This window comes from Chaetodon auriga, chromosome 21 (genome assembly GCF_051107435.1).
Source record: "Chaetodon auriga isolate fChaAug3 chromosome 21, fChaAug3.hap1, whole genome shotgun sequence".
In the NCBI taxonomy this organism is placed as follows: Eukaryota; Metazoa; Chordata; class Actinopteri; order Chaetodontiformes; family Chaetodontidae; genus Chaetodon; species Chaetodon auriga.
Window position 1 is genome coordinate 12400675 of NC_135094.1, and position 14510 is coordinate 12415184.

At 44.9% G+C, this 14510-nt stretch overlaps 1 protein-coding gene across 6 annotated transcripts in view; it reads right to left on the reverse strand.

Annotated features, from left to right (window-relative positions):
* relch (RAB11 binding and LisH domain, coiled-coil and HEAT repeat containing) overlaps positions 1–14510 on the reverse strand; it is a 32224-nt gene that overhangs the window by 2188 nt on the left and 15526 nt on the right. For 4 of the 6 annotated variants that reach the window (XM_076761208.1, XM_076761207.1, XM_076761205.1 and 1 more), the window contains 18 exons: positions 12718–12830; positions 12492–12582; positions 11907–11978; positions 11659–11799; positions 11355–11519; positions 11100–11247; positions 10826–10982; positions 10615–10738; positions 10231–10279; positions 9561–9640; positions 8628–8734; positions 7657–7756; positions 5935–6017; positions 3517–3580; positions 3264–3402; positions 3051–3167; positions 1507–1595; positions 894–964 (listed from right to left, as the gene is read on the reverse strand). In XM_076761208.1, the coding sequence (XP_076617323.1) occupies positions 894–964; positions 1507–1595; positions 3051–3167; positions 3264–3402; positions 3517–3580; positions 5935–6017; positions 7657–7756; positions 8628–8734; positions 9561–9640; positions 10231–10279; positions 10615–10738; positions 10826–10982; positions 11100–11247; positions 11355–11519; positions 11659–11799; positions 11907–11978; positions 12492–12582; positions 12718–12830 (1910 nt within the window). Of the gene's footprint in view, positions 1–893; positions 965–1506; positions 1596–3050; positions 3168–3263; positions 3403–3516; positions 3581–5104; positions 5188–5934; positions 6018–7656; positions 7757–8627; positions 8735–9560; positions 9641–10230; positions 10280–10614; positions 10739–10825; positions 10983–11099; positions 11248–11354; positions 11520–11658; positions 11800–11906; positions 11979–12491; positions 12583–12717; positions 12831–14510 lie in introns of all 6 variants that reach the window. The other 2 variants (XM_076761206.1, XM_076761204.1) reach the window with 1 other exon arrangement.

A 14510-nucleotide genomic window follows, 5' to 3' on the forward strand; every position in this document is an offset into this window, starting at 1 on the left:
CTCCGATTACATTTCATAAGTAACTTTACCAGCACTGGTGAAATAAGATACTGGAGTATGGAAACTTGCATAACTACAAATAACTCCACCAATGTTATGTGGCGCCACTTCAAAAGGTCGTTCTGAGAGGCTGCTCGCTGAGCCGTGACGGCCACAGAGTATCAGGGTTTCCAGAATATTACATACCAGGAAGTAAATGATGAATCAAATGGGATAAAAAAAAAAAAAAAAGAAAATCCGCATTCTACATGGTCAAAACTGCTTTAAAGATACATGCTGTGAAAATAAAGATCCAAGTTATCAATTACAGCACGAGAAGTCGAAGGGAGACTCGACAGACTTTAATGACAGGGAACCGAAAACCTCTCGGCACAAACACAGAGGCCTTAACCTCAGAGTTCAACACACCCAAAACTGAGCATGTGTGCGCAGAGAGCAGCCGGCATACACACACTTCTTACATCCATATAAACACACTTCTCTTTTTAATGAGCCCCAAACACATGTTAACAAGATGGGAGAAACATGTTTCAAAAGACACCCACAGTATGGCCGGTGTCCCAGCTCTCTGAGCGGTACCAAAACAACTCCTCTCATTTTTCTGCTCTTTCTCTCTGTGAAGATACCCACATAATGAGTGTGGTTCCAACACTCTTACATGTTCTCCTCTACCCACGGGGAATAAGCCCACAATATGGGCCCGGTCCCAACGCTGTGAAGTGACCACTCTCCTCGCAGCAGGACTGCTTCTTGTCCCTCCAAATTCTCCTCAACCTCCACTTTGAAGCCGTCGCTTGTTGCTGTCACAGGCAGCCATGTTATAAAAACCAGCATTTCATAAATAATTTGGAGATGAGGCGATGGCGTGAACGGGACTGTTTGGTTGTTCTCACCCCTGTGCGTCTGCCATTCCTCTGTTTTCCACCTTGATTTCGCACTCCTTGATCATAGAACTCAGAATAACCTGTGGAGAATATCAAAGAGATCTGACATGTTGCCTTACAAAAACAGATTTGAATCTCATGATTCAGCAAAAGATGTCTTTTAGGAATGAATTACCATCAACCCAATGCTTGTAAACAGCGTGCGTTTAACGACTAGAGCGGAGCCAGACACATGGTGTGGGTCTAATTATGTCCCAACATGACAAAATAAAGACCGTGTACGCGTTTGTATGTTTTAATGCACAAAGGTTCCAGCTTGGAAAATAATTCCTGTCTTCCGGTATGCAGACCTTGCAGACAGAGTGAATGTGTGGAGAGGAAAAGAGTCAGCTGATCGTTAGTCACTTCGGGAAAATGCTCACATGAAACGAATCGCGTGAGATTCTGAGACGCAAATAAATATGCTAGAGGTGTGCGCATGAGTGTGTCCGAGAAAAGAGGTTAAGAGTCAGACTGTCTATCTTTACAAATACTGTGTCAGATCCTGCTCTATGTGCATGCGTGTGTGTGTGTGTGTGTGTTAGAGTGATTGAATGAAATCCATGTCTGTGCGTCTCCTGACCTCGTGCTCGGGGGAGAGCTGCTCCATGTCGGCGCGGAGACACCTGAGGCCAGGCAGGAAGTGGTTGACCATCACCTCCTCAGAAATGACTGAGACACACAGGAAGTTAAGGACTGCCGGCTGAGCCAATGAGTGTTTTCCTATTCATACAGTGGGAGTCACAATGCAAATGTGGAAAGATGGCATGAAAATAATGAAAAAAGGCAGCAAAGCCTATTTCTGAGTGAACGTAAGTGAATGTTCTCTCCATACTGTCTTGTTTTTCTCACTACGTGTACGTACATAGAAACTGGTGTTTTTAAGGCAAAGCAGTTACATATGCTCTTTGGATAGGACTTCCAGGCATTACCAGATGGGTGGAGTTTACTTGCTCAAAATGTTAAAAAAAAAAAGGAAAAATCTGTCAGTGACAAAATGTTTTCCTTTCACTGCGCAAACGTTCTTAAAATAACTGGTTTGCTATATGGCACAAAAGTAGGTTGACACAAACAAAAGCTGAGTCCAGCTCGGCCTGCGTTCTGCCACCTGTCACAGCCACTGGAGCTCCGCGGAGCACAGAGGGAACAAATCTGTATTTTTGGAGATGGGAATGTACAATTTCAGAGCTTGTCACACTGATTACAAGAGAAAGAAGTGCAGTGGGAGGTAGAGCCTCTGAGGTTAGGGCTATACCTCCTGGACACCACTGCACTGTGAAATCACAGCCTGACAAAGATCCACAGGAATGAACCTCAGCCCAGCTGTCCTCTCTGTGTGTGTGTGTGTGTGTGTGTGTGTGTGTGTGTATTGGACCTGGGTGGGGTGGGGTTGACAGAGGAGAGAGACAAAGGAGAGCGAGGGCAAAACAACGTGAGGCAGGAGAAACGGTACGAAGCGAAAGAATGGCAGAGGAGGAGGAGGAGGACAGAGGCGGAGGAGACGTAACGCCAACGTGAGCGCCGTCCTGGGAACTGCTGCTGAGGACTGACGCTGATGTTCAGTCCTTTCCTTCTCTCACGCTCCTTCTCCCTCTCTCATCCTTTCCTTTGCTTAACCAACCCTGTAATTACCTCTAGCCCCAAAATGGAGGCAGCTTATTTTCCCTTTCTCCTCCTGCCAAATGACAGGCAAACTCTGCCAACACACACACACTGAACCGCACACTCAGGCACCGGGGCCACGCTGATACGTACCACACAGTTACACAGGAGCACATGTAACCAGCGCAGCGAGCGTTTGACCGGTTATTTCAACAGCCTTCCCGGTGACTCACTGTTACGACAGCTAACCCTGAACCCAAGCCAACCTTGACACAGATTTCTAGTAAGTCCTTTGGAAATACATACAGCACAGTAGTTAAAAAAGCGTGAGCGAGCTGACCTCTCGGAAACTGCGGATCCATTTTTTCCCTCGAGTCTCACAAAGTTATCTAACTGTTATGCATGGAAGTACACAGCTAGTGCTGGGGCCAGAGACAAAAGCCCTGCTGAAGAAGGTCAATCCATACTTGACCAGCGTATGGCCCGACTTGCACAGAATGCGAAGTCTGACCTATGGAAGGATACAGCAGCAGGAGAGGGCGCTGTAGGCCTCAAACAGCTGGGTGGCGATGTCGATCCTCTTGCTCTCCACCGCCTGGCTGTTGTTAGCCAGCGCCAGCTTGTGTAGGTGCGGCAACACGACTAGAGAGAGTTGGGAAAAAGTGCACACGATAAACGAACTGAAGACAAACTGCTAATACTGAGCAGTATTATAAGTATCACGCGTCCTCTGCATACACTCATCTCTGAAGCGAGGCTCTGCATTGGGTCCGACCCTTCCAAACGTCCTGATGATCTCCATGTGCAAAGAGTGCTGATCTTGATACTGAGGGTCTTCCAGGAACGACGCCAGCTGCATTTTAACACGCTCCAGCAGCTGCAAACAAAGTATGTTTATCCATGTTTCACAGCGATTTCTAAAATGATTCATTTAATCAAAATCAGCGTCTGCATGTTAAGCATGTGTGCAGTTTGCCGGTTAGCTTCCTACCTCTTTCTGTGTGACGGTCTCCATGATGGTACCAAAGGCGGGGATAGTGGATATCCTCACTGAGCTAAAAGCAGCAGGAGAGCAAGACAATGGTTTAACAACTGGTAGCCGCTGTGTCACTCCTGTGAGTGCTCTCCATTTTCTCTATCAGTGTGCCTTCAAGCGAGAATCAGAGTCAAATATCGTCTGCAAATCATTTTCAGATTTATTTGGAAATGACTGAAATGCCAGATTGTTGGGTTTTAACCTCGTTATCCACGGCCTCAGGTTATGTCATTAGAGAGGCACCACTCAGGTTTCCTGGGGCTGTATCAGATTCTTCAAACAAAACAACTGACTGATTCAAATATTGACTGAAATGATGTATTCGAAGCATTTGTTAAAATGGCACATTTAATACCAAGTGGGCATTCATGCTAAAACCATAAAGAAGTAGGACAACTGTTCCAGGCTTTATCCAAATAAAGTAATACACAGTAATGAGATGTCAGTAACTACAGTAATGAGTAATGCTCATGCAGAGGACTGCCTGCTGAAGATCTGCTAATTATTACACCACCAGAGCCTGTGAAATCTAAACCAAATGACCTCTCAGTGCCAACTGCACATCAATACTTTACTGACCGCTGCAAGTTGGGTTTTACTTTAAACACCATATTTTCAACTGGGTGGTGTTGACTGTTGCAACGATGACCATGGCAGTACACAAAAATCATCTCCCGAGTATCAGACGCCGCTGTGACATGAAACTAGCTACATTTTGCAAATAATATTTGACCCAGATCTATTTTGAACATGTAAGATCCACAGTGTCATTTCAATCTGTCAATTTCTAACTGTTTCATAACATAATATACTCACCATATCATTCTTGAACTAACAGCTTATCTAAATAAAAGATAAAAGCTAACAATCTGAAGATAAATGATCCCTTTTTAAAGGGATCATTTCATTCCCAGATTAGTCATAAAAAAATACAAGAAAATCCTACATCAGAATAAAAATATCTGACAATAATAAAAATGATTAGAATGAATAGCAACAAGCGAGGTTAATGGGTTGCTGTTAGGGTTGATGTTAGATAATCATTCCACTGTCAGTAGGAGCAGGAAAGACCAAAGGACACCCTTGGGCCATCTTGGAAAAGTCTACAAAACAGCTTCTCATGGATAAATGAAAGATTTCATACCAAAAATAAAGAACACATCTTGTTATTTTTGTGTTCAGTCTACAAGTTGGGGACAAGAGCGTTCCCATTAGCATGGCAATTCAATACAGAGAGTGATGAAATGAAAAGGGCTGCATTCCAACAGTGTCGCCACGAATTCCATCACCTCGTCTAATCACAAACATGAAGGCTGGATGTGCACTGCCAGCCCCCCAAAAAATCCTTTACTTGTAGGAGATGCGATCTTTGAGCTAAGTTTTCATTCAACTGAAAATGTTTCAGATCAGCGGACAGTCACAGTTTTTTTTTTTTTTCCTCTACCGCCCATTCAGGCTCAGAGGACACTGCTTTACACTGTCAGGATGCAGCCCACAAAATGAGAATGTTTACAGAGAGGTTTTCTTGTGTCGATTGACTCACAATTCAGGCCCACTGCACAGAGTTATAAGGGCCGGAGCCGCCCGGCGATCTACTAATGCTTCACTCATGCCTCGGAGAACCAACTGCAAACCCACCACACAGCAGGATGAGAGAGAGGGAGAGGCAGGGTGGGAGGAGACAGGAGGAGGGAGGGAAAGATGGAGGGTGGGAGGAGAGAGGTGAGAGGAAAGGATACAAGATAGACGGGATGATATGGAAGAGGGAGAGAGAGAGAGAGAAAGGATAAAACTGAGAAAGACGGGGTGAAGATAACCAACCACGAGCTGACGGGTCGGTCAGGAGGAGGGGCCCTGCTGTAACTGAGTGGGGTGGGGAGGAAGAGGAGGAGGAGGAGGAGGAGGAGGAGGAGGAGGAGGAGGAGGGGACGGCTTACAGATGAGCATGCTGGGACTGTGCTATTGCCGCATGTGGGCGACGTGCACGCAAAAATCTGGACCGATTAGTGTTGCAGACTGATGAGGTGACGAGAGCTGGCGTGGGTTAGTGTTGCAGATTGATGATGCGAGCATGCACAGTGTTAGTGTTAACAGTGGTTACGCTGATGAGCTACCCCACGAGCCAGCCTGAACCTAAACAGGAGCAACTCCGCACAGCGGCTGAAATTACGTGAGGAGAATCAAAAGAAACAATCTGGAATTGTAGATTTAAGTCGATAGCAAGGGATTGATCAGTGAAGAAATAGTTTTTGTGCTGAATTAGCTCCTGGCAGGTGCGGCCTTGTTTCGGTGTGGTAGCTCTCAGGCAGCAGAGAGAAGGGGGGAGAGAGACGCGGCGCGGTTTATCGTTGTCGTTGTTGTTGTTCCACTTACATTTCGGGGTCGGAGGACAGTGTGATGAGAGCCGGCACCACTCTCTGAGCTACCAGCGTCTCATTCACCCCCTTCACCAGCAGCTGATCGGATTGGACAGAGCCAGCCGTGATGTCACAGAGGTGGGCGGGGCATTGGGACAAGAGCGAGCAACACCGCCAATAGATAGAGAGAAAGGAAAAAAAAACAAACACAAAAAGAAGAAGCAAAAACAAAAAAAGGGGAGGGAAAAGGAAAAAAAAAAAAACAAACACAAAAAAGATAGGAAGAAAGTGATATACAATGACAAGAACCATAGCTGCAAGGCACGGAACGGCACTGCATGTGTCAAGCAAGTGTAAGTACACGCACACACGCACAATCACACACGCGCAAACAAACACACACACATGCACACGCAGGTATGCAGAAGAAATGGCAAAGCCAACAAGAGCTAAACTGCACGAGTACTTTTACATTATGGTGAGCGTAAAGCTGTGGGCTCTTTCCGCAGACTCCAGGTCAGATTAGCATTTCGCTCATTGGAATTGAGAAAACGTTTGACAGTAAATTGATCTGATCTGGGATCTGTGGGAGAGGACCACATTTCAACCCACAGTTTTGACAATGGTGGACAGCTAATCACTATGGAATGGTGACAGTGGGGTGCGTTGGGGAGAGGGAAAGGGCAAGTATTCCACAGAACGGGTGGGGGTCTTTCACCACTCCTCCTCCCCCACGTTTAGATCAGCATAGGCCCGCTTCTACTGCTATACCTACATCCTCATGCCAACATTTGACCTTTAAGTGTGCACAAATCTCAAAAGGCAGGGAGCCGTGATTTGTTATTTCTCCTGGCTTAGGCCGGGACGTTTGCCTTGGGAAACCTGGCTTAAAAATGGATGCAATCAGTGGAATAAAACTGCATGGAAGAAAAATGGGAAACAGTCATCTCCCTTAAAAAAATAACAGCGGTATTATATTTCCACAAGACCTGAAATACTGAAAAAGTAAAAAATCAAGAGAAAACATTTCTGTTTGAATTACACTGTCCAACAACGCTGAAAAGGAACAGGCCTTCAGCTCCCTTCGCTATCCCTTCAGGTTGCTGACTGTCGCCTTTCTCTGACATGCAGCAGATATTTATGTAGCCGGTCCTGAGACCAGTGCACAGTGAAAGGTCTGACGTTAACTGCAGGGAGGGTCTCGCCACACGGTTGGTACCAGGGCGCTGATAAGCTACAGGAGTCTTTACCCACACTCATGAGACAGAGTAGCTAAATATAAAATGCATGTTAAACAGCAGCAATAGCAAGCCGAGCTAGCACATGTACAGCAGATAGGGAAACATGTAAACAGTTTCTAGAATGTAGGACTGCACAATTGTGTATAACTGCATGACATTTTCTACTCAATTCAGCATGTATAACTTCATTTAGGATGGACTGTCTATAGTTAAACAGGATAATTACATAAATACAAACAATCACAAATTAATCTTACTATTTATACAACTATTTTTATCCATAATTGTGCAGCCATGTTATATTCTACTTGTACACAATCTGAGGTACAGTAACAGTCATTATTCTTATACATGCTAAAAATGGAAAAAGGAAAAATTGCATCAACAATGACGCATTTTAGCTGCTGTTCATGTAAATTATATCTGACCAATCCAATCCAAACATCCATGATTAGTCCAATACGCTATCTGTGAGTGTCTGCGTGTGTGTTTTGTACCTCAAACATCCGTGCCGCCGTGCACCGGACCAGTGCAGAGGTATGGACGACCCCATACCACAGAACAGTGAGTAGCAGCTCATGGTACACCGGGTTGGCACTGAAAAGAGAGCGCATACATAAATACTGGGCAATATTATGGCAACATGATGAAGTTCATGCACACAGCAGAAGAGAGAGGCCACTGTTGTCACATTATGACAGATGTCCCCTCTGAGACAGCATGGAGAGACATCTGGACTGGGAGTACATCACTGTTTAACTGTTTTTACTGACATGGCTGACATGCAAGCTGCTAGACATTCGCCAGCTTCCCCGTGGACGCTCAAAGGCCGAAGATCGAATCCGTATCAGCAGTCCTTATTAGTGAAAATGACTTTCAAATGACTGTTCCAAAAGATACTTAAAAAAACAACAACAAACTCTAGTCCAAGCATGATTCAAAACACACCCTCAGACCAGGGAAATGTCTTTCCGCTGACTCACTGAATTAAGTTATTAAGGGCAAATACGGGATAATCCACAAGATAAAGGTAGTCATATTTAAAATTCATACTCCTGCACTGCAAACAGGCCATAGTAATGACATGTAATAACACAGCGAAACGTGAATACCCCAGAGGGAAAGGAAAAAACAAGCTCTCTGCTGTGGTATTATTTTAGAATATAGTTTAAAATAGTATAATAGCTCAAAAGTATATATATATATGTTGTCTGATACTGATGTTCTACATCAGTGTATGGTGTTTGTGCTGGAGGCCAAATACTTAATGACGTACAGGTAAAGCATCAATTGGCTCCTATTCTAATTTTCATTTTTAAGATAATTGTGTCACAGGAAGATGTTTAAATGTTAAAAACAATAGAGTCAAATTACCATTTTTTTTGTATTTTCAAACAACAACGGTTCACAGAGGGCAGAATAACAGCCCACTGTTGGTAATGTCGCAATGTATGAGTGTATGTCTCACCCCAGCTCTACAAAGGAGGCCTTCAGGCTGTCCAGAGGTGCGTGGGACAAAGACAGGGTTGTCATAACATCCTCCAGGAAACCCACCAACAACTTGCGATCCTCCTCCTGCACAGACATCATAGAATCACCTCCATCATGCAGTAATACACATACATTAACATCTACCTTGCACAGAGTACTTTGGGACAGCAGGTGTCTTTTGTCACTTTCAGCATAGAGAGCTGTGTTTTACTGACGTTTCATAAGTGCTGCATCATTTTGTGACCCTTAAGTCAAAACAAAAACAACTGGCAGCTTGATGTGTTTTGGAGTGGATTTTCCCTCGTGACAGAGAACAATAACCCAAAGTGTCATGTGGTTCACACTCTACATACTGTAAGCTGGATGAGAGAATAGGGGCCCAAAATACTCACCATGTCGACTGACTACATTAGGGCTGTGCCACATAGTTTGAGGCTTTATTGATGACACTGACATTCCAACTGTAAATCAACATTCGAATGCTGTGAACCTTTTTTTGCATGTCTGCTCATTCTGTTTAAACCTGGTTTACTGCAGAGTTTCACATAAAGTTTAGGCTTCACTAATACAATAAGTGTTATACTTTATTGAGAATATGATTCCAGCGCTGGCTGCGGAGGATTGTTTCGAATCATGTGATCCAACGTTGTTAAGTCCAGAGGTCAAAATGTATTGTAAAAAGGTAGATATAATCATTTCCTACATTCACAGCACGTTTTTCAATGTAAAAGGAATGGCATCCGGCACAGCCCTAACCTATATAGAGGAAATCACAGACTTACTGACATACCGCAGATTTATTGTGCAAGACACCGAAATGCACCACAAGGTATGACTGACGATAAATCAGCTTGGAGTGCTCCCTTCACATGTTTTCAGGTCAGCTACCGTTCGGCTGTGATTCATTTACCTGGTTATAACAAGTCAGCACTCCCGTGGCGTAGATGGGGACCGTTGCTTTGGTGAGAATATCATTCCCTGCCGAAACATCTGAGAGGGGAATAAAAGAAAATAAGTAAAATAAGAATAAAAATCGAATTGCAGCTATTCAAATTTTTATCTTTTCTGCATCAAGCCATAGCTGCTGCATTCTTCTCATCTCCGCCTTGAAGTACCATCATCTGTTTTTACCCAATTAATCATGAAAATACACCAACATGTTGAGCGTATTTGCGTGTTTTTTGTGATAGGCATTCGGTCTGTGACAGTGTGTCTACAGCATACATTATTGTGGCTGTACAAAAATCTACTGAAGAGGACAACCGCACTGTAAGGTCACAATGACCTAAACACAGACAGGATACAAAACACATTTCATAAATGGCCACAATACCAAAGCTAAATCACTTGGCAGCCAGCTGAGACCAAGCACCTCTTATAACTACAGAAACATGTCCGGAATCAAAGAAAAAAAAAAAAAAAAAAAAGGAGGGAAACACCCATAACTGACTCCAAATAACTTGTTTACATCAACAGTGTCTGCGTCTGAACTCCACCTACCAAAAATCCTCTTGAGAGCTGAGGAAAACCTGACAGCAAATGGCCATCTGAGTACATGTGTAGGTTCAATCTGCACTCACCAACATTCTCTTCAGAGAGCCGGAGGATCTCTTGGAACTGCGGTTTGACCTGAAAAGGTCACGAGGACACACAAAACGTCATCACTACATTTAGAAATACCATTGACATTTACTGTGAAGCACCATTTTAAGTGCAGTACTCAACACCTCAAATGGATTTCTGATGGATATCTTTATGAGGTCAGAGAGAGGGACAGTGGTTACAACCACTGCTCTTGGACTTAGAGTGAACTCCTGAGAAATACACAATCCACCGTCTGCTCTTGAACGCTACTATTAAGAACAATGTCAATGCAGCTGCAGCTACATGATACACGCTTGAAAGCTTACTTTATATTTAGCAAAGAAATACTCCAGACGGCGACAAATAATCAGCCTTTTTACCTTAGCGTTGGTAAAAATCTTGCCGAACGTGCGACAGAGCCTCCAGAAGAAGCGAGAGAACTCGTGGACGCAGGTCGACGACGTCACATTGATGCGACCCACGATCTCTATGAGCTGAGGAAGGCTGGAGACAGAGCAGGCAGATAATCAGTGTGCCTTCGTGTGTGTCTTTACACGTGCTTGTGTGTGTGACTGAGGACGCATTTCTCACAGTTGGTTGACCACCCATAGCAGGCTGTCCCAGCCGGTGGTTCCTTCGTGCTCTAGCTGGTGGTCGTAGAGTAGCAGCAGGGCGCTCAGCATCTCTCTGCTGCCGATGATGGTTGCCACGTCCTGGAGGGGAGACGCTGGCCTGGGGAAGCGGGTCACTGCAGGACCGAAGATGCAGGGAGGGAATGAAAACTCTGCATTTCTTTATGAATTACGACTTCTCCTTGTGTGTGTGTGTGTGTGTGTGTGTGTGTGTGTGTGTGTGGTTGTCCTACCCTCTATTGCAGGTATGTCTCCATGGAGTTTGGCTCTGCTGGTGAAGGGTGCGTTCTGCAGCACCACAGCAAACAGAGGAGGGATGAGGGACTGCAGGGCCGACAGGAACACATGTAGCTTGTGTTCATCCAAGCCGTGTTCTCCTTGCTACGAAAAGAGGGGAAAGTTCTCCTTATAATCAATGTGTTTCTACATGTGTTACCATCAGGAGAGGGTGGGAAAGGTTCTCAGGTTAGATGCACGCAGGCACTTACCGTGAGGAGTTTCTCTATACGTGCCAACAGAGAAGGGATGAGTGCAGTCTGCAGGGTGCCCAGCTCTGTGGTCCAGGCAGCAAAGGCGGGAATGAAGACCTGGTGGACTGCGCTGACCACCCGCTCTGATGGGTCCCCAAGTGACAGCAGCATCAGCTCAAAACCCTGGAAGACATGCACAAAGAATTGACAAAAGATGAACATGAAGATTTAGCTGCAAGCTTTTAAGCAAACAGCTGCATTTACCCATGTATTCAAACATTCTATATTAAGTTCTGACATGTTTTCCTCTCACAAAGCATACCTGGGAGTACTTGTCAGGGTCATCAATGTAACCCATGATAATCCCCAGACTCTTGACCACCGCCTCTCTGACCATGTCAGCCTTATCCTCAGCGAGCATCTGCTGCAACATGGACAACACCAAGGAGCTACGGATCTCCTTCTGCAGGGACAGAAAGCAAGACAGACAGTGACCTCGTTTATATTCAATTCATTTACGTGCATGCAAAATCCCTTTTTTTTAATTCTGTATGCACAGTGTGTTCTTACAGGCAGGTATGGTGCTAAGGCTCCACAGGATTCTGCCACCAACAATCTCCTCTCTGGATATTTGTGGTTTATCTGCAGAAGAAGAGAGCAACATTTGGGGAAAAGCGCTGAAAAAGAATACGGCAACAGAAGCTGAAAGCAGGAGAGAAGTCGACTGGAGGGCAGCCACCGTGGAATGGAAACAACTCCTGTATCATCAACACGCTGACCCTGTGGAAACCGCTATTGGTCTTTCTAGTCAGATTCTCAGCCTCCAAACTGCTGGCAGCTGTTGTTGCCATAAATGTGCCGCATGAGGTGACACAGGCGGCAATGAAAACAAAGCTGATATCACACTGAAGTCAGGGACACCGTGGAGTTAATGATAGTGATAGTTCTGATTCGGATTATGCAATTACAGCAGCATTGACTGGTATGCGCAACACAAGACACAACTGAGGTCTTTGGAATATTTTTGCATTATAGCTCTGAACGTACTTGTTTGCATTTTGTAACAGGTGTTGGCAAAGCCCTCTTTGTATTATCATGGAGAATCAGTGGCAGCATATGCAATAACAAAGGCCACCTGCAGTGTATGTGCTGTACCTGTTCCCAGCACTGAGGAAGTAGTTCAGCCTCGACACGTGTGGGACCCACGTGTCTCGCAAACGCAACGCACCCCGTCAAGATCATTTGTCTTTGGAAACACACACACACAGAAACACATGAGAAGTGATGTTTAGAACCAGTAAGGTATCTCATGAAGCGCTTAATCCACCGGCATGATAGGCTACATGCATGTTGTTCTGTCCCCACACACAAACAAACACACCTCTGCTCATCATCCGGTCTCTTGATGAGGTTGAAGAGGATGTGGAGGAGCTGGTCTCTCTCCTTAGGCTCTGGGTGAAGGCAGGCGGTACACAAGATGAGTGGGATCAACTCCTGAGGGAGGACAGAGACACAGAGAGAGAAGTGGCATCAGTTTACTTTACATAAGGAGAGTGAGGCTGAGACACACAGGGAGAGGATGGTCAAGGGCAGTCAAGCAGGCCTGAAAGTCTACAGAGGACGGGGGGATAGGAAAGGGGGAGAAGGGGCTTATTAAAAAGAGGAGAGAAAATGGGAAAGTCACAGGGAGAAAGGAACACAGTGGGTCACCTTTAAAACCATCACCACCGGTGAAAATGTACTTACCTTCAAAACCATGGTGGTTTAAATGGTGACTCATTTAGCTTTGGAGTGACGGATATGCAGTACAATCAGAGCCACGTACTGCAAAAACGTACACAGTGCATGCACACACACACACACAGCTGCATATAGACAGACACACGTATACCTATTGCACTAGTTCCCCCACTAGAACAAAGCTTTATCCCAGAGTTCACACAGAGTTTATGGACCTTCCTGCCAGAGGGGAGAGAGCTCAGCCGCCCTTGATACAGGGCCTTCATGGCCAAATTGTGGTCAGCTCTAAATTCCCGCCACACACACCCAAATTAGAGAGTGCACACAGAGTTAAAAATATGGGTTTTTTTTTCAAAAAGAGAAAAAAAGCTGTTTTTTTCCAGGAAGATATCATATGTTCTTGCCAAGTGCTGGAAGAATGAGCAAAACCCCAACGCTGGACGGACATATGGACCTGACAGAGACGCTTGCGTAAAGATAGGCTGCGATGAGTCACTCGCTCGACGCTGGACAAGCCCTCTGAAGTTGGTGCCATGCTGGCTATCTTTTCAAAAACTAAAAATATGGCATTTAAGAATCAGAGGGTCATTTTAAGTGGTTGCATGATAAGTTCAATACGGGTGAAATTTAGTTCAGGCGTCAAAAAGCAGCAAAAACCTTCAAATGAACTGAATTCGCTCCAATTTAGCTTTCAAATTCAATTATCCTCTGACCTGGCCTCAAAAAAAAAATACCATGCATCTTCACAAGAGACATTTTTGGAGACTTACAGTAACAGCACGGGCCTGATAAAACAAATAAAGGAATTCATAAACAGCACACATCAGAGAAGCCAGAACCCACGCTGACCTTGTTCTATTTCTGAGTGGACGCCTGTGTTTCTGATGTGAAGACTCCTTCAGGAGGTTAAACATCTGACCAGTCCTGGATAAACATTGTGGGCAGGTGGAGTGGACAGCACGACGCCAGCACCCAGAGGCAAAGGGGGCCCGACGCGTTACTTCAAAGAGCGGAGCCACTGCAAATTCCACTGCGACGGCCACTATGTGCAAGAGCCTGCATCCAGATTCTGATGCCCAACACTCACATTCCACCTCAGCAGCTCTTATCAAATCTTTATTATGACATTTCATAACATTTTGACATCTCAGATTCATAACACTCAAATGAAGTGCAGTGAAAAAGTCAATCAAAAGCAGGCCTTACGATGTTCTGTGTATTATAATCTTAATATCTATGTTTTTTTTTTGTGACTTCCTGCACAGGCTCGTCTCCTCCAGATGTCTTCGTTTTTCTCTTTGTTTCTTACGTCTGATGTCTGTCCTCTGAGTTATACCTTAACTTCTAATCTTTTGTCTTGGACCAGTCTTAATAAAACGGTCAGTGCTCTTTGTCTTGCCAGTAGTTCGTTAATGATCACAGTTAATCTGGCCA